This window comes from Bufo gargarizans, chromosome 6 (genome assembly GCF_014858855.1).
Source record: "Bufo gargarizans isolate SCDJY-AF-19 chromosome 6, ASM1485885v1, whole genome shotgun sequence".
Taxonomy (NCBI): domain Eukaryota; kingdom Metazoa; phylum Chordata; class Amphibia; order Anura; family Bufonidae; genus Bufo; species Bufo gargarizans.
This window is the reverse complement of record NC_058085.1, coordinates 334057204-334080600: the sequence shown is the minus strand read 5'-3', so window position 1 is coordinate 334080600 and position 23397 is coordinate 334057204. Positions and strand designations below refer to the sequence as shown.

General features: G+C 45.5%; 1 protein-coding gene across 1 annotated transcript in view; it reads right to left on the bottom strand.

Annotated features, from left to right (window-relative positions):
* The window catches only part of STK32C (serine/threonine kinase 32C), a 156493-nt gene that overhangs the window by 4611 nt on the left and 128485 nt on the right, over positions 1-23397 (bottom strand). The window contains exons 8-10 of the mRNA XM_044297902.1: positions 14624-14749; positions 8803-8934; positions 5025-5089 (exon numbers count right to left, since the gene is read on the bottom strand). Coding sequence (XP_044153837.1) covers positions 5025-5089; positions 8803-8934; positions 14624-14749 — 323 coding nt within the window. The remainder of the gene's footprint in view (positions 1-5024; positions 5090-8802; positions 8935-14623; positions 14750-23397) is intronic.

Below are 23397 nucleotides of genomic sequence, written 5' to 3'. Positions count from 1 at the left end.
CACAAAGTCCAGTCTCAGCAGCCAAGAGTCTGGTCAACAGATCCCCCACACTGATCCTCCTTCCTCCCACCATGGAGAGTCTTGGCAAACAAGTGATCCCACACTCGGATATTCCGAGGAACTCTTTTCATCGCCATTCCTTGATTTGGGCCTCTCGACAAGCCCGCTTGAAGAGGGACATGAGGAGATCTTGTGCCCTGATTCCCAAACTCTTGAGCATCCACAGTCACAAGAAGATGACGGTGGGGAACGGAAATCAGTGTCTCAAGAGGTTGATGATGAGGATGAGAAACAGTTGTCAATAACAGGTCAGGAGGCTGACGAGTGAGGAAGTGGAAGAGGAGGTGGTGGACGATGAAGTCACTTACCCAACCTGGGAAGGGGGCAAGCCGAGCGAGGACAGCAGTACAGAGGGGGAGGAATCAGCAGCACCGCAACAGACTAGAAGAGGCAGTGGGGTGGCAAAAGGGAGAAGGCGGGCCACACCAAACAGGCCCGTAACTGTTCCCCGGAGCACCCCCTTGCGGCAATCTCCCTGGCCAAGAGGTAGGTGTTACGCAGTATGGCGCTTTTTTGAGGAAAGTGCGGACAATAAAAGAATTGTCATTTGCAACCTGTGCCATACCAAAATTAGCAGGGGCATGAAAACTATCAACCTTACCACCACCAGCATGATTCGCCACATGGCATCAAAACACCCTAATAGGTGGGCCGAACACCTGGGTCCACAATCAGTGTCTGCGGGTCACACCACTGCCTCCTCTCCCCCTGTGTTATGTGCTGGCCAATCCCCTGTCCAAGACGCAGGCCCAGATGCCTCCCGCCATGCACCTGGACCTTCGGAAGCACCATCAGCTACCACATCCACTTCTGTGTCCCACCGCAGTGTACATATGTCTATACCCCAGACCTTTGAACAAAAGCGCAAATACCCAGCCACCCACCCACAGGCCATAGCACTAAATGCGCACCTTTCCAAATTGCTGGCCCTGGAAATGTTGTCATTTAGGCTTGTGGACACTAAGGCTTTCCGCAGCCTGATGGCGGTAGCCGTCCTGCGTTACGCAGTCCCCAGCCACTAATATTTTTCACGGTGTGTAGTCCCAGCCTTACACCAGAATGTGTCTCGTAACAACACCCGTGCCCTGACCAACGCAGTTATTGGGAAGGTCCACTTAACGACTGACACATGGACAAGTGCTTTTGACCAGGGACGCCACATTGCCTTGACGGCACACTTGGTGAACGTTGTGGAGGCCAGGAGCGAGTCGTACCCTGGGATGTCACAGGTTCTACCGACACCAAGGATTGCGTGCCCTACTTCTATCAGGGTTTCCGCCACCACTTACGTTAGTCCACCTCCTCCTCCACTTCCACCTCTGAATTCTCATCTTGCAGCACCAGTCAGACATCAGTCAGTAGCTGGAAGCAGTCTAGCACTGCAGTGGGGAAGCGGCAACAGGCCGTGCTGAAACTGATCTGCTTAGGTGACAAACAGCACACTGCCTCAGAGCTGTGGCAGGGTATAAGGGACCAGACTGAGCTGTGGCTCTCGCCACTCAACCTACAACCAGGCATGTGTCTGATAATGGCCGTAACTTGGTGGAAGCTTTGGAGCTCGGCAAGCTAACACACATACTATGCCTAGCCCACGTTTTCAACTTAGTGGTTCAGCAGTTTCTCAAAACCTACCCCAATTTGCCTGAGCTACTGGTGAAGGTGCGCCGTGTGTGTGCCCATTTCTACAAGTCATCGACATCTTCCGCCGGTCTGGCAACGCTGAAGCAGTGCTTGCAATTGCCAGTTCACCGACTGTTGTGCGACGTGAGCATGCGCTGGAACTCCACATGTTGGCCAGGCTTTGTGAGCAGCAGAAGGCAGTAGTGGAATACCAGCTGCAACATGGTCATTGCCTTTCCAGTCAGCTTCCACTCTTCACAAGTGACGAGTGGGCATTGATGTCTGACCTCTGTGAGGTTTTATGCAACTTTCAACACAGATGGTGAGCGGCGATAACGCTATTATCAACATAACCATCCCACTTCTGTGTCTACTCAAACGCTCGCTGCTCACTATTAAGGCGGACGCTTTGCATGTGGAAGAGGTGGAAATAGGGGAAGACAGTACACAGGGTGATAGCCAGACCACCCTCAGTTCGTCTTCTCAGCTCAAGTTGGATGAGGAGCAGGAGACGGTTGCCTCCGCTACAGAGGGTAGTACCCATAGAAGTTTTATTCCATCTGTTCAGCGTGGATGGGTAGAAGAGGATGAGTAGATTGAGAGTCATCCTCCTGATGAGGACAGCGAAGTCTTGTCTGTTGGGACTCTGGCACACATGGCTGACTTTATGTTAGGCTGCCTTTCCTGTGACCCTCGCGTTGTACACATTTTGGCCAACACTGATTACTGGTTGTTCACCCTTCTCGACCCCCGCTACAAAGAGAACTTCTCATCTCTCATTCCTGTGGTGGAGAGGACGAGCAAAATGGTGCAATACCAGAAGGTCCTTGTGGAAAAATTGCTCCAAATATTTTCAGCTGACAACGCTGGCTGCAGAGTATGTAGGTCCTTGGCCAACTGAGGATGGGAGATGACCCAGGCGTTGGAGAGAAACACTCTCCAAGGCCTGGGACAGTTTTATGACACCCCACCAGCACCCTCAACCTGATGCGCGGCCTAGTGTCACAAGGAGGGAAAAAATTTGGAAGATGGTGAAGGAGTACGTAGCAGACTGTGTCAGCGTCCTCAGTGATCCCTCTGTGCCTTACAACTATTCGGTGTCCAAGCTGGACACGTGGCACGAACTGGCGCTCTATGCCTTAAAGGTGCTGGCCTGCCCCGCCGCCAGCGTTTTGTCAGAGCGTGTATTTAGTGCTGCTGGGGGCATAATAACTGATAAGCGCATCCGCCTGTCAACTGAAAATGCTGACCGGTTGACCCTTATATAAATGAACAAGGCCTGCATTGCCCCTGACTTCTCTACTCCACTAGAGGAAAGCGGCTGAACATAAAGGCACTCTAAATGTGGCTTTTATCGTGTATTGAATACACTATATTCCCATGCAACCCTTCCACCACAAAAAAGGGTATATGGTTCAATCGCCCTTTTCTCGTCGTCTGCCTCCTCCTCCATGATATTAACATGCTTATTAGGCTGCCCTCGCTCCTAATGTTTTAGAGGGTGAGCTCAGCAGCAGGCCCTCACCCATAATGTTTTAGAGGGTCACCAGCAGGCCCTCACCCATATTGCTTTTGAGGGTCACCAGCAGGCCCTCGCCCATAATGTTTTTGAGGGTTACCAGCAAGCCCTCGCCCATAATGTTTTAGAGGGTCAACAGCAGGCCCTTGTTAATGTTTTAGAGGGTCACTAGCAGGCCCTTGCTCCTAATGTATTTGAGGGTCACAGCAGGCCCTCGCCCTAATGTTTTAGATGGTCAGATCAGCAGCAGGCCCTTGCCCCTAATGTTTTAGATGGTCAGATCAGCAGCAGACACTCGGCCCTAATGTTTTAGAGGGTCAGTTCAGCAGCAGATCCTCACCCCTAATGTTTTAGAAGGTCACCAGCAGGTCCTTGCTCCTAATGTTTTTGATGGTCACCAGCAGGCCATCAATCATAATTTTTCAAGGGTGTGTATGATATGTGTAATAAAGGGTGTATTGGAGTGCCGGCTCCTTGTAATTTTTGGCAGCCCTTTCACTTAGTGCATAGGCTTTATGAGTGTAGGAGTCCCACTACCTGAACAATTGTACCACAATGTGAATGAGGCCCTCCTTTATGGGATATACAGGTTGTATCGGAGTGCCTCTTCCTTGTAATTTTTGGCAGCACTTGCACTTTATATACAAGTAAATATACAGTAAAGAATGTTCCCTAACAATTTTTCCTCTAAAATCGATTTAATCTTCGGTTTGGTGCGTATTATTGTCAGTCTGTAAAAGTCGCGTACTACTCAGACAACATTGTTCCCAGCAGTGACCTGGGAGTCCAAGATGCATTCAGACTTCCTCCCCATGCTATTCCCGAACCATTTTGGTGGTGTTTCCATCAATTTCTGACCTTTTCCTATGAACCAGACACCCTCCCCTCTTCTGAGCAGGGGGTGCCTGGCTTAATGCTCGGGTTCTCCCATTGACCTCCATTGTGCTTGGGTGCTTGGTAGAGCACCCAAGCATCCCAAGGTGTTCTACTCGAGCACCTGAGCACTTTGGTGCTCAACCAACACTAATAAATGCAACAATTTGCTGTTCGTGAAGTGGGGAGCGACTTAGCGGTATTGTTGCAATCAACAGATATCACTGCAGTGTTGCTTTTCACCTCCAGTAAAGCTACATGATATGGCACCCATTAAAAGGCCATCTATATTATGCAAGAATGAGATGGGTCTTTGCTCTCTTTGTAGTTGATCTCCTCCCTAAAGAGCTCTACAACCTACAGAGATCCTTAGGTCTTTCATATGGTAGCAAAGTCACACTATGTGGCCCCTGGCTGTCCATCAGCTACAGCCTTAAAAGGGGTTCTCTGGCCCCATAATTATTATTTTACCCATATAACTGTTTTTCAAGGCGGCACTTTCCTTCCCCTGTTCTCAGCATCACTGCATCCAGGCAAGATGTTTACAGGCAGAACTTCCTGTTTTTTTATCAGCTTCCTGCTGGTTTTGCTAACCAAATCCAGCACGCTTTGTTCTGCAATTTTTTACAGGATTTGCTCTGCCTTACTAACATGGAGAGAGAGGTGTAGGGGGTGTGAATTCTGCAGACGGAGCAGTATGGTGGAGCGAGCACAGTGAAAAGAGCAAGGCTTGCTCGGACTGGTTAGCCAGAAACGTATAAAAACAGGAAGTTCTGCCTGTAAACATCTTGCTAGGATGCAGTGATGCTGAGAGCAAGGGAAGGAAAGTGCTGACATGAAAAAGAGGTATACAGACTAAAATACTCTGGGCTGCCAAAATAATTTTCATTCAGGGACTGGAGAAACCCTTTTAAATGTAAATAGTATCAAATATGGCTACCATCATACTTACTTTTCACGGTTGAAAATGACAAAATCTTGTTGAATTGCATCTAGACACTCCTGCAGGAAATCATCCTGTGAAAAGAAAGTCATAGAGAATTTAAAAAGTGGCTAAAGCAATCGACCATATGATTATTACAGGAAAACAAGCACAAAAATATTTTATCAGATTTGTGAAAAAAAAAAATATATTTTTCTTCCTTACAGCCACAAGACCTAGATGCCCCCCACCCTTCATGTTCAGGAGGTGGGGGAGGTTGTATCAGATTTAGGGCTCATGCACACAACCGTATGTATTTTGCGGTCCGCAAAAAAAGATCCGCAAAAAATACGTATGACATCCGTGTGCATTCCGTATTTTGCAGAACGCAACAGCTGGCACTTCATAGAACAGTACTATCCTTGTCCGTAGGACATGTTCTATTTTTTGGGGGAACGGAAATACAGAAACTGAATGCACCAGGAGTAACTTCCGTTTTTTTGCGGACCCATTGAAGTGAATGGTTCCGCATACGGTCCACAAAAAAACAAAAACGTAACGGATACAGAAAGAAAATACGTTTGTGTGCATGAGCCCTAATAGGGGGTGGATAGTTCTGTGGTCTTACTAAAGTAGATATAAGCAGCCTTATAACATCTCTACTGTACAGCTTCATTGCTCTATCTATGATCGAAAAATCACTTTCCCCCACAGTCCAGGTCTCAACCGATGTCTTGGCCAAGACATTTTCTTAATAAACATCCAAGCTTACATGGTGTAACAGGGTTGATTCATTGCTGTTGTATACATCCTTAAAGGGGCTTTCAAGGCTAGGGGAAATCATTTTATTTACATTCACTTTTAAGAAAAAAACGGCATGCAATTCAAGTGTTTTAAAGGGGTTGCCCAGGATTAGAAAAACAGCACTATCCCTGTCCATGGGTCGTATTTGACACTACAGCTTCGCTCCACCGCACTCAATTTGGCAGAGCTGCAATACTGCACACAACCTGTGGACAAGGGTGATGCTGTTTTGGGAAAATAGCAAACATGTTTTTCTAATACTGGAAAACCCCTTTAATGCCATTTTTACAAGAATTGTCAGCGCTGTTTTTTTTTTTTTAAACATTTTGACAAGCATTTATTCAGTTGGTTCTATAGAAACCTACAAGTAAAAAAAAGTCTGAAAAAATGCCATACCCAGTGCATGCTGTATTTAAAAAAAAAAAAAAAACTAAATCTTAAGACCTAAGGATGGCTGAAACTCTGTGGGTGGAATTTATCAAGCCCATATGCTTCTTTCTAGAGTATAAAAACTATACATAAAGGATGAGCAAATCAATGGAGAGAGAGGAAGCCGAGAAGGCTACTCTGTGTTTCCCAACAATATATGTGTTGTCTAGGGGGGGTACTCTTTCTCATTATGTAAAGTGACTAATATGCGTAGTATTTGTGTGGAGATATGTAGGCCAGGCAATGCCCCTCTGGGTTTCTGGAAAAGATATTCCAATTAGCTTTCATAAGCATATCTGATGCCAGGAGATATTTTTCCCAGAAAACAAGAGGAGCGTTATCTAGCCTACAACAGTCAACACGTATATTAACTGTGGGGGATTCAGCCCGCACAACCCCTAGCAGGTGCAGATTGCTATGGCGAAATACAGATACAAACGCAAAAACACAAATGCAATCGCACTCTGCAACCAGCACTCTGCCCTGCCTTTATGCTGGATGTTGAATGAGGCATTGGTGTACATTTTGGCCAAAGCGTAATAAGCGACTCACCACGTCAAGGTCGCCTTAATGAGTGGTCCCTAACACTAGTTCCTACCTTTTATGGGCCATGACAGCCACACAAAGTCCAGGGAGCGCAGGTACAGCATGCACGCCAAGCACACTCTGCTTTTAACCCCGTCCGGTGCCATTACAGCTTTCATCGGATCCAGGGATGCAAGTACCAACATGCATGCTGAGCCCACTATATACTTCTCCTGGAGCCAAAATGGCTACTGGTAGGTGCTATATAAGCAGACTCAGATGCCTTATTCAACATCCAGCATAGAGGCAGGGCAGAGTGCTGGTTGCAGAGTGCGATTGCATTTTGTGTTTTTGCGTTTGTATCTGTATTTCGCCATAGCAATCTGCACCTGCTAGGGGTTGTGCGGGCTGAATCCCCCATATTATTTCTTTGTAGTATATATTGGAGGCGTGGCGATCTCCAAGCAGTCATGCACACCTGACCAGTTAGACTGCCCTGGAGGCTGGTTTTAAAGTCAGTATAAAACTGAGTCTGCTTATATAGCACCTACCAGTAGCCATTTGGCTCCAGGAGAAGTATATAGTGGGCTCAGCATGCATGTTGGTACTTGCATCCCTGGATCCGATGAAAGCTGTAATGGCACCGGACGTGGTTAAAAGCAGAGTGTGCATGGCGTGCATGCTGTTCCTGCGCTCCCTGGACTTTGTGTGGCTGTCATGGCCCATAAAAGGTAGGAACTAGTGTTAGGGACCACTCATAGAGGCGACCTTGACGTGGTGAGTGGCTTATTTTGCTTTGGCCAAAATGTACACCAATGCCTCATTCAACATCCAGCATAAAGGCAGGACAGAGTGCTGGTTGCACGTATATTAACTGGTGTCCATAATAAAAATAGTACCCATCCAGATGTTCCTCCAAGCCCTTGCAAATAGAAAAGCTGTTTCTATCTGCTTTGCTCTGATAAAGAGTTTTTGTCCTGAAAGAGCTAGTTGTGTAACTACCCAGAGTGCCATTACCACTCCGCACACCGCTACTGTCTCCTATGGGCTAACACAGTGTCATCTTATGCTTTTTTTGCAGGTCCTATACACTGTGTATTGCTATTCTTATGTAACTGTTAATGTTCATGTAATGTACCTGGTTCACCAGAAGGTGACAGCAAGCATGGCAGAGCTACATTTGCAGAGGATGGAACCTTATTTCCATTCTCTTCTCTCCCTCTAAGGAGGAGTTTAGTTAGTTAGAGGTCAGTGTGGAGAGTACCCCCTGATTGGGGAAGGAAGCAGGTCCATGTCCCTGCTGGACGAGTCCTGCCTAAGACAGCTAGAGCACCTTCAGCTCGGCTAAACACAGAGGCCAAAGCCTGAAGGCTCTGAAGCCAGGAGGTATAGATTCCCTGGTATTAATCTAGAGACAGACTACAGAGAGAAGTTGCAGCATAAAGAAAGAAGCAAATTTATACAGTAAGCGTGCCAGCACAGCAGAGCCAGAGAGCATGTAACACAGTTGAGTTTGTTTGCCTGCCACAGTTAATGCTAACGCCTGCTGGGAACCAAGACAAAGCCTGAAACTGTTGGAGAAATGTTTATTCAAGTAAAGCTCTTATTGAACTTCATCACAAGGTATGGACTCAATTTATTTCTTTTTTTGCTTTGGAAGACAACGCGTGGGTTCCAGCATATCCATGTAGGAGCACCGTGACACGTGCACCAACATTAAGGGACATTTAGGCCACCCTACACCACTCTGGCATTCCTACACCTGGGTACCATCTACTACATCACTGCAACTGGCATCACGAAAAATATGTGCTTTAAGGGACCCCTGGCCGTTGCCGCGTGTCGCAGTTGCAGATGTGAGGCTGGCTTAGCTATTTTCCTAGTTTTGCTACAATTCTGATCAAACTACTGTTGTGTGAAAGTGGCCCTAAGGTAACATCTGGCTCCTTTATTTTAATAGAGAGAAAAGACAATTAAAAGGGCACAGAAAACACTGTGACGCCAACCTAAAGGGTATGCCCATAATGAATGGGGTTTGAAAAGTACTTACTGACTGGGAGCTGTCTTTACTGTTATCCCTGGACTTGTTTTTGGCCAGCCGCTTCTTCTTTTTATGAAGTGGTCTTGATTCTAAGATCATCTCTTCAAGCTCAAATGTAGGATCACAATGTAACCGGCCTTTCTGTAGAGAAAAAAATACTAATAAATGGAGTCTGAAGATTGGAAGGACAAGCTTTATACATGAGGCTATGGCTGCACAAGACAAGACGGATCTTAAGTAACAGAAGGTCCACTGCAACAAATGCACAACAAAGTCTGCGTGAATTATATGTAGATTTGCTGCAGATATGACCCTAGGCACTGTAAATGGTGAAATTCGCTGTGGGGATTTGTGGGTTAATTTGCACTGGAGATCTTTTTTCCTGCAGCATGAGGATGACAGATAATAAACTCTCATCCACTTTGCTGGTACTGTAATATTCTTAAGGCCTCTTGCACACGACCGTATGGTTTTCTCTGTATTTTGCGGTCCACAAAAAACAGATCCACAAAAAATACGGATGACGTCCGTGTGCATTCCGTTTTTTGTGGAACGGAACAGCTGGCCCCTGATAGAACAGTACTATCCTTGTCCGTTATGCGGACAATAATAGGACATGTTCTATCTTTGAATGGAACGGAAATACGGAAATGGAAGGCATACGGAGTACCTTCAGTTTTTTTTGCGGATCCATTGAAATGAATGGTTCCGTAAACGGTCCGTATACGGAACACAAAAAATGGAATGGAAAAAAAAATGTTTGTGTAAAAGAGGCCTAAAGGACAGCTCCCCCAGCCTTGTAATCACCCTCTCCATACAGTCATGTGAAAAAATTAGGACACCCTTTGAAAGCATGTGGTTTTTTGTAACATTTTTAATAAAAGGTTATTTCATCTCCGTTTCAACAATACAGAGAGATTAAAGTAATCCGACTAAACAAAGAAAACTGAAGAAAAGTCTTTTCAAGATCTTCTGTAAATGTCATTCTACAAAAATGCCTATTCTAACTGAGGAAAAAGATAGGACACCCTTGCCCCTAATAGCGAGTGTTACCTCCTTTGGCTGAAATAACTGCAGTGATACGGTTCTTGTAGCCATCTACCAGTCTTCGACATCGGTCTGAAGAAATTTTACCCCACTCCTCAATGCAGAACTTTTTCAGCTGTGAGATGTTTGAGGGGTTTCTTGCACGTACAGCCCTTTTCAAGTCACCCCACAGCATCTCAATGGGATTCAAATCTGGACTTTGACTTGGCCATTCCAGGACTCTCCATTTCTTCTTTTTCAGCCAATCTTTGGTTGATTTACTAGTATGTTTTGGGTCATTGTCATGTTGCATGGTCCAGTTCCGCTTCAGCTTTAATTTTCTAACTGATGGTCTCACATGTTCTTCAAGCACCTTCTGATACACAGTAGAATTCATCGTGGATTCTATGATGGTGAGCTGACCAGGTCCTGCTGCAGCAAAGCAGCCCCAAACCATGACACTTCCACCTCCATGCTTCACAGTTGGTATGAGGTTCTTTTCTTGGAATGCTGTGTTTGGTTTACGCCAAACATGTCCTCTGCTGTTGTGTCCAAATAATTCAATTTTGGACTCATCTGTCCAAAGAACATTATTCCAGAAGTCCTGGTCTTTGTCAACTTTATCTCTGGCAAATTTCAGTCTGGCCTCGATGTTTCTCTTGGAAAGCAAAGGTTTCCTCCTTGCACACCTCCCATGCAAGTTAAACTTGTACAGTCTCTTTCTGATTGTAGAGGCATGTACTTCTACATCAACAGTAGCCAGAGCCTGCTGTAGTTCTCGAGATGACACTTTAGGGTTTTTGGAGACCTCTTTTAGCATCTTGCGGTCTGCTCTTGGGGTGAACTTGCTGGGGCGACCAGTCCTGGGCATGTTGGCAGTTGTTTTGAAAGCCCTCCACTTGTAGACTATCTTCCGGACAGTGGAATGGCTGATTTCAAAATCTTTTGAGATCTTTTTAAATCCCTTCCCAGACTCATAGGCTGCTACAATCTTTTTTCTGAAGTCCTCTGACAGCTCTTTTGCTCTCACCATGGTGCTCACTCTCACTTCAACAGTCAGGAGCACACCAAACTAAATGTCTGAGGTTTAAATAGGGCAAGCCTCATTCAACATGCAGAGTAACGATCTACTAATTATGTGCACCTGGTGTGATATACCTGTGTGAGATCTGAGCCAATTTAAGAGGGAATACATGTGAGGGTGTCCTATCTTTTTCCTCAGTTAGAATAGGCATTTTTGTAGAATGACATTTACAGAAGATCTTGAAAATACTTTTCTTCAGTTTTCTTTGTTTAGTTGGATTACTTTAATCTCTCTGTATTGTTGAAACGGAGATGAAATAACCTTTTATTAAAAATGTTACAAAAAACCACATGCTTTCAAAGGGTGTCCTAATTTTTTCACATGACTGTATCTCCAGGTGCACAGAGCAAGGGCCAGCCACCTGCTAAGGTCCAGAAAATAAAGGGCAGGGTTCCAGCACCAGTCCAGCATAAAACTTCCTTTATTAAATTATGAAAGATTAAAAAAGTAAAATCATAGGCAAAACCTACGCGTTTTGAGTGGACACCCCACTCTTAATCATGGCGAAAAATATTCAGCCAACATGCCCCACTTTTATATGACCAGTATGTCAAAGCCTGCCAATAGTGATGAGCGAAGCTAGCTTTGGATGCTGTATGAAGATCCATCTCCCGTACAGCATTAAAATGTACGGGCTGTGATGCACCAAAGTCAGTTATTTGCGAAGTCGTGTGAGACTTAGTTATATAACTTTAGTAGTTGATTTTTAAAGTCGAGTTCAGTTTCAAGTTGTAAAGTGGTATCCACTTTAAAAATCCTTTGTCTGGGAATTTGTGAATAACTAAGGGTACTTTCACACTAGCGTTTTAGCTCAATACCGGAAAAAAACGTATCAGTTTTATCCTAATGCATTTTGAATGGAGATCATTCCATTCAGGATGCATCAGTTCAGTCCCTCTTATGTTTTTTGGGCGGAGAAAATACCGCAGTATGCTGCAGTTTTCTCTCCGGCCAAAAATACTGATTACTTGCCGGAATGCCTGGATCCGGCATTAATTTACATTGAAGTGTATTAGTGCCGGATCTGGCATTATGTGTTCCGGCAAAATGGATCCGGCTTTGCGCAGACCTTTTAAAAATGGCAAAAAAATTAATACCGGATCCGTTTTTACGGATGACACCGGAGAGACGGATCCGGTATTTCAATGCATTTGCCAGATGGATCCGCATCCGGATCCGTCTGACAAATGCCATCAGTTTGCGTCCGGATTGCCGGAATCCTCTGCCGCAAGTGTGAAAGTACCCTAACTTTGGTTTACATGATACAATTATACAACAACAACAAAATAAATAATTGCAAACTGTATCAGAACTATTTATGTTATTAATGAGAATAAGTAAGTTGTCGCGCGGTACATCCAATAGCTGCAGCATATTGGATGTACCACACGACAACTACGAAAAAGAATGGGGGGCACCTTTATGGCAAATCCAATCCGGAAATCAATAGACAAACAGGGGCTTTGCTACATTTTATTAACTGTCACAAAGGCAATAGTGACACTCTGAAGGTAAAAGCTTTGGAAAGGATACACAAACCCAGACATGGAGGAGGCTGGAACAGGATCCTCTTGAAAAGAGACGCATATTGGATCCTAACATTCAACACACGTTCTCCAAAAGGTCTCAATTACAAAATAGATCTTTATTAATAATAAATATTTTTTAAGCCAAGTCCCTCTCTTGTTCGGTAGGCTTTGACATGCTGGCCATATAAAAGTGGGGTACGCTGGCTGAATATTCTATGCCATAATTAAGAGTGGGGTGTCCACTCAAAACGCTTAAGTCTTGCCTATGATTTTATTTTTTCATCTTCCGTGATTTAAAGGGGTTGTCCGGGTTCAGAGCTGAACCTGGACCTATCCCCTTATTCCCCCACTCGGCCCCTCTGACATGAGCATTGGAGAATTGCATGCTCTGATGTTCTCCCCTGCGTTGAATTGCGCAGGACAACGGCTCTTTCTAGAGATCCGGTGACTGGGCTCTCCATGGGTAAGATAGGCAGAGGCTTGCCCCTAGCAGTGAGCCGGGTGATGTCACCCGGTGCTAATGGGCGGGCTTTAGCACTGCCCTAGTCTGTAAAACAGCTAAGGCAGTGCTAAAGCCCACCCATCAGTGCCGGTGATGTCACCAGGAACACTGCTAGGTAAAAGCCTCCGCCTAGCAGTGTAAAAATATAAACAATATAGCCCTTACCCTGCAAGATACAGCACAGGGCAAGGGAGCTCATCGGAGCATGAAATTCTCCGATGCTCATGTCAGAGGGTCTGTGTGGGGGAAGAAGGGGATATGTCTGGGTTCAGTTCTAAACCCGGACAAACCTTTTACTAAAGGAAGTTTTATGCTGGACTGGTGCTGGAACCCTGCACTTTATGTTCTGGACTGTAATATGCTGCAGATTTTATGCATACAGTCTTTCTGTGTCCACCACGTTAAACCTGCCGAGGTAGACACACGCACTCAGCATTGCTGTTCTGGGTATGTGGATGGATCCCTGGCGTGATGAGCCGGATGCTCCCGAAGCTGCAGGGTGTGAGAGTGTTACCGTAATTGCTGAGGTGGGCACAGAAAGGCTGTGAAATAAAAACAGCAGGTGGCGCTATTCCAACATTATTCCTGCAATATCTTGGAATATGAACATTTTTGTGGACCGCAAAATACATACGGCCGTGTGCATGCGGCCTAATGCCTCATTCACACGTCAGTGTTTCGGTCAGTAATCTCCATCCAGCTCTAAACACAGAACAGGAGCAGATCTTCCCATTATACTTTATGTCTATGAAGCCTCCACTCTTGGTTTTGGTAAGAGAGGTAAGTTAATTTATTTATTCCATTGTTTGATCTGCGGTCTAATGAAGATTGTGGGTCTGATTGGGGGGGTTTGATCTGTGGTCTGATACAGATTGGGGGCCTGATTGGGGGGGGGGGTCTGGTCTGAGGTCTGATAAAGATTGGAGGTCTTTTGAAGATTGAGGGTCTGATTAGGGGGTCTAATCTGAGGTCTGATGAAGATCGGGTGTCTGATGAAGATTGGGGCTCTGATCTGAGGTCTGATGAACACTGGGGGTCTGATGAAGATTGGAGGTTCTGATCTAAAGTCTGATACAGATTGAGTGTCTGATCTGTGGTCTGATACATATTGGGGGTCTGATTAATGGGAGGTTTAATCTGTGGTCTGATACAAACTGGAGGTCTGATTGGGGGATCTAATCTGAGGTCTGATAAAGATTGGGGGTCTGTAGAAGATTAAGGGTCTGATTGGGGGTCTAATCTTAGGTCTGATGAAGATTGGGAACCTCATGAAGATTGGGGGTCTGATCTGAGGTCTGTTGAAGATTGAGGGTCTGGTGAAAAATGAGGATCTGATTGGGAGTCTAATCTGAGGTCTAATGAAAAATACCTAGGTATGTCTCCTCTAATACCTAGGTACGTCTTATGACCAGATGTGTCTTACAAAGCGAAAAACCTCTAAACTTTCTCTGGCAAAATCAGCTTTTTTGCTATGGTTCATAGGAGCCAGATTCCATCTTGGCAGCTCCCCAAGAAGAGGGTTGTCTATAAGGAGAAATCTACAACAAGTAAAGTACTGAAAGGGGCCCCGATACATAAATGTGATATTTATTTCCGCCTTGACTTTAGTCTTATGGGGGTGAGTAAAGATGTCAATGTGACTCAGAGGAAGCTTTAGGCCAATAGTACATGCATCAAAAAATTACTTGCATTTGGAACAAAACCTGGCTCCACTTTCTTCTCCAGCACGTCTTCCCAGACAATATCTGATAGATAGGCTGACGTCTGAATATCCAGGAGGCAGGAGCAGCGATGTTCTGGGTTCACTGTCAATAGCTATAGGGAAAGAAGACATTGTAAAGGATAAGTCAGAGCAAAAGTTGAGCTGCTCCTAGCCCCCAATAAGGCCTCTAGGACATCAGCGTTATCTCCATTGTTCTGATTCTTTATAGGAGCAGATCAACAAAAATACAGAGGTGCCAGATTCGGCACATAACTGACATGAACGGAGTCAAACAGAGATTACATTGACTATGATGGGATCAGTTTAGTTTTCATTCAAGAGAAAGCTTTTTAGCAGAGAAAACAGCGTGCATGCAGGACTTTTCTCTCCGCTATTTTTGACAAAATCTGTGGTGAAGGCCCCGGAGCTTCCAATGCAGATATATACATGGCATTAGGCCTCATGCACACGGCCGTATTTGTTTTCACATTCAAAATGCATTTTTTGCGTTCAGAGTAGACCCATTCATTTCGAAGGGACCACAAAACAATGCGGACAACTCATCGTAAGCTGTCTGCATTTGTGTCGTGCAAAAAAAAACTGAATGTGCCCTATTCTTGGAAAAGAATCGGCATTATTACAATGGGGCCCACAGAAATTGCAGAATGCACATGGCCTGTATCCGTATTTTGTGGACCGCAAAATACATACGGTCGTGTGCATGCAGCCTAATGCCGTCCGTATTGGTCAGTGATTTCCATCAGTGATTGTGAGTAGTGATGAGAGAAGTATTCAAAAATTAGATTTGGCTGCTTTGCCGAATTTTACAAAAAAATATCTCATTGTGATGAATTACTTAATCACGAAACGCATTTCTTTGTAAGTAGTGAGTGCAATGATAGGGTCATTGTATCCCTCAGATGCCGCGTTCATAGCTCATGGCGGCATCTGATAGCAATAATACAGTGTAAAATGAAATTAAATTAATAAAATCATACTTAAGCCTCATGCACACGACCGTTGTTTTATTCCGTGTCCGTTGTTCCATTTTTCGTGATTTTCTGCGGACCCATTGACTTTCAATAGGTCCGTTGAAAACTCGGCTAATGCACCATTTGTCATCCGTGTCCGTTTTCCGTGGTTCCAGTCCGTAAAAAAAATATAACCTGTCCTATTATTTTCGCGGAAAACGGTTTGCGGACCCATTCAAGTCAATGGGACCGCTAAAAAACACGGAGGCACACAAGATTGTCACCCGCGCGTCCGTTTTTTTCCTATCATTTGCATGGCAAACCTGTCTTAGATTTTTTTTTACTTTCCTTTATGTCTGGTGATCCTCCAAAAATAAAGGAAGACACACGGAAACGGATCACGGAACAACGGAACCCCATTTTGCGGAACGGAACACAACAATGGTCGTGTGCATGAGGCCCTTACCCTCATCCATTTGATCGCAAAGAGCCGGCTGCCACCATCTAGATTGAAGATGTAGTGCAAAAATCTCTTGTGGCCCGCGATGATGTCATCATGTCTGCCTACTTGGTGATGTCATAGGCCACTGCGCACGGAATTTCGTACGAGATCTTCAAGATGGCGGCGGACGGCTCTTCGCGCTCAACAGGATGAGGTAAGTATGATTTTATCCATTTTTTACTGCCATTCAGGGAAAATCGAGTCGCTACCACGAAGCATGAGGAAATTCGGCTTTGCGGCAAATTGAATTTTCCATGAATTTTGGAACAAAGTCCACTTTGTGGAGTTCAATTCGCTCAACACTAATTGTGAGCCAAAACCAGGTGCGGCTCTAAACACAGAACAGGTGCAGGTCCACCCCTTACAACAAAATTAGAGAACAACATATAATTTCATAAAATAAATGTCATGGTCAATGCGTAGTCCAATTTGAAACTATCTAAGCAGGAATAAAAGAGCGATATCAGACAGTCATATACTGTCTCTGTATATAATGTCATTGTATAATACTGTTGCTCTGACTATAAAATAGTCCTCCTGGGTTGGCCCCTTCTGAGTTCGGTCCTCAAAGCAGCCGCTTCCCCCATAGCTATGCCCCTGCCAGAAGTATTACACGGTGGCCCTTCAGATGAATGACCCTCCATGTTTTGTTTGGACAGATCAAGTTCGACAGAGCGGAATTCCCCTCTATGACGTCCATGTGTCCTAATAGGCTGTCATCAAACCATAATCCCTTTAAACATGTGAAACATCAGCAGGCCTAAATCCTGAGGCTACTGTTGTCACAGATATTTGAGCAAATTTATGAAAACTGTAAATGTTTCCATAGCAACCAATCAGAACTCAGCTTTCATTTAGGCTGCTCTGGAGAACGGAAAGCAGCGCTGTGATTGTTTGCTATCAGGGCCGTATCTACCAGGAGGCGAGATGAGTATTTCGCCTCAGGCAGCAGCTGACCTGCCCCTGAGGTGGTGGCAGTTCACAGAGGGACATGGGAGTCTATGGATACCGTCCCCACCGTTCACTCTCATAGGCAGTAGAACGGCACAGGGGGTCGCCATGCGATCATCACAATGTCCTGCGCCAGCGCAATAACAACATCATGTCCGCCTGTGTTGACATCATTGCGCCGCCGCAACTCAGGCCACAGCTGAGAAGAGGCCTGCAACGCAAATGGCAGCATGAGGGTGGAATCAGGTGAGTGCCAGTACTAGGGACACTACAGGGACAGGGATGCTAAATACTGGGAACACTATTACTATGGGGGACTATCTGTATGGCACTATAACTTCTGCAATATAGTATTTGAGGGCATTGGGAAGCACATACTGCATAGTATTGGGGGTTACAGCAGGGCCGAACTGTTGGGGCATCAGGAGGGGGAAGATGGTGGAAAAATGAGGAACCGAAGACGTCTATGTGACAAACTCTGCAGAGACGAAACGCAGCTGAAATACTTCATCATGGTGGTCTGGTCCGAATGGAGAAGATGAGGTGTTATCCTGTTTGTCGGGGAAGTCCTGTGTGCAACGTTTATTCAAACTTGTCTTTAGCAGTAGTGTAATGGGCAACAAGGACAGATTTACAGTTACACAATTTTGATAAATCTGCCTATGATTTTGTGGACCCACTTTCCTATCCACACCGGTGTTCACATCTGACAGAGTATATTTATTTATTGTATGCACTTATATAGCATAGAGAATATTCCGCAGCGCTTTACAGACATTAGCATCCAACTGTCCCCAATGGGGCTCAGAATCTAAGGTCCCTATCGGTATGTCTTTGGAGTGTGGGAGGAAACCTACGCAAACACAGGGAGAACATACAAACTCCATGCAGATGTTGTCCTTGGTCGGATTCGAACCTAGGATCCAAGGGCACCAGTGCTAACCACTGAGCCACCGTGCCGCCCATGGGACGCTTCCGCCAATGCTTACATTGTTTCCTTGACAACGTTCTATAGAGATAGACATTTTTGTGATACAGATTACAAAGTCCTCAAATATGCACACAATAAAAACAAGCTTTCAAGGCCAGAACAGACAGTGACTAATATATAGAGTAAAAGTAACGCATAAACAAGACATGCAATTCAAAGACCATTTAGCAATCTTAAAGTGGTATGCCTCGGGATAGACCATCACTATCTGAATGTTGGGGGTCCGAGACCCCGCACCCGTGCCGATCAGCTGTTCTGAAATAGCTCAACTGGAAGTCGGAGCTGGAATTACACAGCTCCACCTATTGTGTAATGGAGGGAGCTGGTTACTGCAGCATTCACTTCAGTGGGAGAAGCGCTGAATGGCGGGGGTGTCTGAACAATGCCACTGACTTTGAGTATTGCTTATCAGACCTCCATCCCACCTGATCTCTTATCTACATCACATATGGTTGAGCGAATCGAAGTATCCGAAGTGAACTTCGTTCCGAATTTCAGGGAAAATTCCTTTTGCCGCGAAGCCGAACTTCCTTGTGCTTTGTGGTAACAAATCAATTTTCCCTGAAACGGCGGTAAAAAAGAAAAATTCATATTCACCTCATCCACTTGAGCGCCAAGAGGCTGCCGCAGCCATCTTGATTGAAGATCCTACGCGATATCTCATGCGCATGACGTATGACATCATTACGCATTGCACAAGATTTCAAGCAGGATCTTCAATCAAGATGGCCGCGGTAGCCCTTCTTCGTGTTCAAATGGTGAGTCTTATTTTTTTTCCAATGGGTTAACCCCCTGAAAGCCCTCACTATTATTTTCAGATGCCGCGATCAGTGATGAATAAGGCATCTGAGGGGATCAATGACAGAGGGCGGTACAATTACTGTTCTCCCTCATTGCGCCCGCTACTTACAAATAAATGTGCTTACTTCATTACAAAGCAATGTAAAATTCGGTGAAACAGCCGGATAAAAATTTGCTAAAATTTGCTCATCACTATCTGTAGTGTCCCACTAGGTAGGGGTGGGCACTACACAAGGGTCAATTGGTGTGCGCGTTACTCCTACTCACAAGGAACAGAAATGTCATGTTTAATTCTGCATTTAATGTATGTTCTTATGTGTTGTTATATGCAATGTTCCCCTGTATGATGCAACAGCAGGCCTAGTTGGGTGTAGTTAGACATCCCAGACACTAGAGGGAGATAGGGAGCCCCTAGTATAAATGTCCAGGCCCAGACAGGGAGAGTTAGTGCAGAGTCAGGAGTCTGAGAAGACAGAGGTTAAAAAGCCTGCTCCTGACATGCAGCTGGATAGCCCTGGCTGCTAGTGATGTCCAGGAGGCTGTTGAGAAGCTCCAGCCTGCCTGAGAACAAGAGAGCCTTAGTTAGCTCTGAAGATACCCCAGTTGCAGGATCCAACCTCCTGGGAGAAAACCCACAGTAATCCACCTTACAAGGGAAGGCGATCCAGGGTAAGCTAAGTGACCCTGATGGGCAGATCACACTAGAAAGTGCAGCAAGAATCTAATACCTGAGGAAGATAGTAACCAAGGATTTAAGCCACCCTTTAGGCATCCGGGCCTTGGGAGATAAAGCCAGAGCAGGAGTTCTAGAAAGGACAGTGTACATTGATTCTGAGGAAAAGTACAACCTGCTGCTGAGTGCTTGTGAAGTTTACCCTCTGCGTATCTTGCATGACTATTGCCTGCCATTTTTGTGAATAAGCCTCCTTGTGGAACTGTAATATAAAGACTGTACTACACCTGCTGTACAAAGTTGGATTGTTCAGTAAAGTTACGTTTGGTTCACTGTATACTTGTGTACCTCCATCATTCCAACCACCAACCGGCGTGCCACCGTCCAAAGGCACTGGCGTCACGAATACCACAGGGACCTTGCCCCAGGCACACAAAATACCTGTAACATCCAGGGCACCTCAACTACCATCAGGCCTGGTCCCTATCTACAGAGCGTGCCCCAGAGGAACCGTGTCTACCTCTCCTTCACTGCCACGCGCCTGCCCAGGGTTCTTCAAATATAGTGAGTACCCTCGATTGCCCATAACCGTGACCTCACTTCGTCATCCCCTGCAGGTCTGGCGTGTTGCATATCTATGGCAGCCAAAGTAGTATTCATGTGCACTTTTGCCGCACCTATCTAATAGGCGACCTTGATTAAGGTGGTACATATAGGTGTGTGTGTGCTCCTCCTCCCACCAGTTGCTGTTGCACATGGAGGTAACTAGAAGCAACACACTATATGTGCGGGGTCTGCACTCCTGAACATAAATGCATAACTGCATAGGCAGGTTTAGTGTAGGACCCGGCTGAACTGGGACCACCTTGTCACTTGGTAGGTGGGCTTAGATGTGTTTTGATCAAAATGTATTGACCAAGTGTCTTAGATTTTATCAATAGAGTGAGGGCTTAGTCCATATGTTATGCCGGCATCTATTATTAGGGTGCATTATTTTCTGTGATCAGATATGTTCCCCCCTCACAGTAGTTATGCCCAGATATGTGCCCCTTTTAGAGGAAGTTAATAAAAACAAAAAAAATGTAATTACTCACCTGGTTCCTCCGATGATCACAGTTCGACTGCCGATGCTCCCCAACAGGATACTGTCACACATTGTACTTGGAGGACTGTGTATGAGGAGGAGCACAGGTAGATTCCACCACTCCTCCTACACATACCTGCAGTGGGCATTGTGCTGCTGCTGGGGATTACCGGCAGCTGAGCTGCATGGTGAAGCGGGAACCGCGGGACAGCCATTGAAATCCGGGACTCTCCCGCCGGATCCGGGACAGTTGGGGGGTATGCATCATGTACTGCTGTTTTTGTTTGTTTTTTTTATTTTATTTTAGGCCTCTAGGTATATTAAAGCTGACTGTAGGATAAGACTACACAGGCTTTGTTTGTAGTCTGTTACCATGGAGACACCTATAACAGATGACACAAAATGTTCAGAGATTTTAAATTAAGACTAATTGCAAATTTGCTTCTTTGTTCTACTGTATTAGGTACACTGAAGCAATAAAATGGTTGCATGTGAGTTGAACATTTAATACATATACTGTGGATCTTGAAGATGCCAAATATTTTACATTCACTGGAGCATGAATTGTTTCCGTTGTATATTTGAGGCACCCATGCACATCACCAAAGAGTTAAAATCATCTAGAGAAGAAGAGTTAGAAGACAGGTTGCAGGCTTAATAGCTTGCCAATTCCTTAGCAGAATCTTCCGTCAATAGGACTTTTTTCACCGACTTCCAACATTAAATAAGACCTAATTTACACATTTATTTCACAGTTACTTCTCGCCATTAGGTGGCGCTGATGAGTTACCATGATTCTCAAATTGCATCCGTTAATAGGTGGTAACACTAAGCAAACCATGTATTTTGCATGTAGGATACACTGAGGTTATTTCCTCTGAGTTATCCCCTTTAAGTCAGTCTCCCCCACAATTAAAACTTTGAATCAAAGTGTTTTCTGTTTTGCGGAATGAATTTTACCTTTACTTCGTTTGAAGTCGCATAGGGCACAACTTCAGAAATCAACGTCACAGCTGGCTGCCAAAAAACTATATTTCATGTTTTAATCACATATTGTAAAACTAGTTATTTCTAGCTTTTAGAGAGCCCGATTTCACCGCAGTCTACGTGTTCAAGCGGTGCCTGTGATATACACTTTATTAATGGAAGCATGCCTTGAAATTACACCAGGCTGCGCTGGCTTCAGACGCCTCTGACAATATTTGGAAGAACTTGGACATCGGATAACGTTCATGGATTCTAATACTTTGCTGCAGAGAAAAGCAAACAGCGACGGTACTAATAATTACACATAACAGAAATCCAAACTGTGAGGTTTGCAAGTTGGCCTGTTCTCAATCTAATTGATCACTTACAGGCAGGGGTGGACTCTGAACTTACAGTGGTTCTGGAAAAAAAAACATAAAAGTAGCCCCCCATGCATACCTACTAACTTGAAAAGCACAAAGAGGGACAATATGTGCTGCGTACAAATTTTTTCATACTAGGCCACGCCTCTAACTATGCCCAAAACATAACTATACACATTTAATCCCACCCAGTCCCTTTAATTCCCCCACATAGTAATTATTCCTCCTTTATTCCACCCCACAGTAGTTATGCCCACATTCTTCCCCATCACCAGGGCCGATCCTACACGGGGTGCAGTGGGTGCCCCGCACCCCAGCGCTGTCACCCGAAAGGCGCCAAGCGAGCCGCCGGGACTTTTTTTTTTTTTACTTTTTTTTTTTTTTAACCACCTCCGGACCGCTGTTGCCAGGGCCGGACTGGCCATAGGGCAGACCGGGCATTTGCCCGGTGGGCCGGGCCGCCGTGACAGTGTGAGACGAGTCCGTGACTGCCGGCCGGCCGGGTATGGCCTAATCAATTCACACCCCTGTCACTGTCTGTGACTGCTCCGCTCCGCCTCCTGCCAGCCCACTGTGACACAAAGAACAGACACACACATATACTGACTCACGTGTGAGACTGAGACCGCCTCCTGTAGTCCGCCTCCTGTAGTCCGCCTCCTGTAGTCCGCCTCCTGTGCTCTGCCTCCTGTGCTCCGCCTCCTGTGCTCCGCCTCCGTGCTCCGCCTCCTGTGCTCCGCCTCCGTGCTCTGCCTGACTGCCTCCCATCTTCCGGCGGCCGGCAGCGTAACGTCGCTCACTGCGACGTAACGTAGTGAGTGACGTCACGTCACGTTACAGTTACGCTGCCGCCGGCCGCCAATTTTGAATATTGAAGAGCGGGACTGGAGCACTGCCAGTGCCACGCCAGTCACGCCACCAGCTTCTGCCTGCCAGTGCCCGCCCCTGCGCCCTAGTAGTGCCAACTGGCTGTCGCTGGCGCCTGCCTGCCCGCCCATGCCCACAGTCTGCCAGTGCCACAGACAGTAATTGGATTGGATTGTGAAAACCGTGATTGTGAATGATTGACAGGCAGTCTTTTGTGCACTGTCTGCAGCACATTGACTACTGCACTGTCTGTGAAACACAGTGACAGTGAATTGTACTAAGTTGTGAGAATACATTTGGAGTCCTCCTGACTGAGTCCTGACTCCTGACTGTCCCAGGCAGTAAGTTAGTGAATACTGAATAGTGATGATTAGTGATAGATTATATTAGATAAGATAGTAACTTATGTAAGTGAGCTATTGAGCTTGTAAATAAACTTGTGCAAACTGCAAACTATATGAGTAGTTACTAACTACTCATATACTTTGCACAAGTTTATTTACAAGCTCAATAGCTCACTTACATAAAGGAACGGACGTCTTACAATAGGGTGGGACACTGTTATGGGGGGG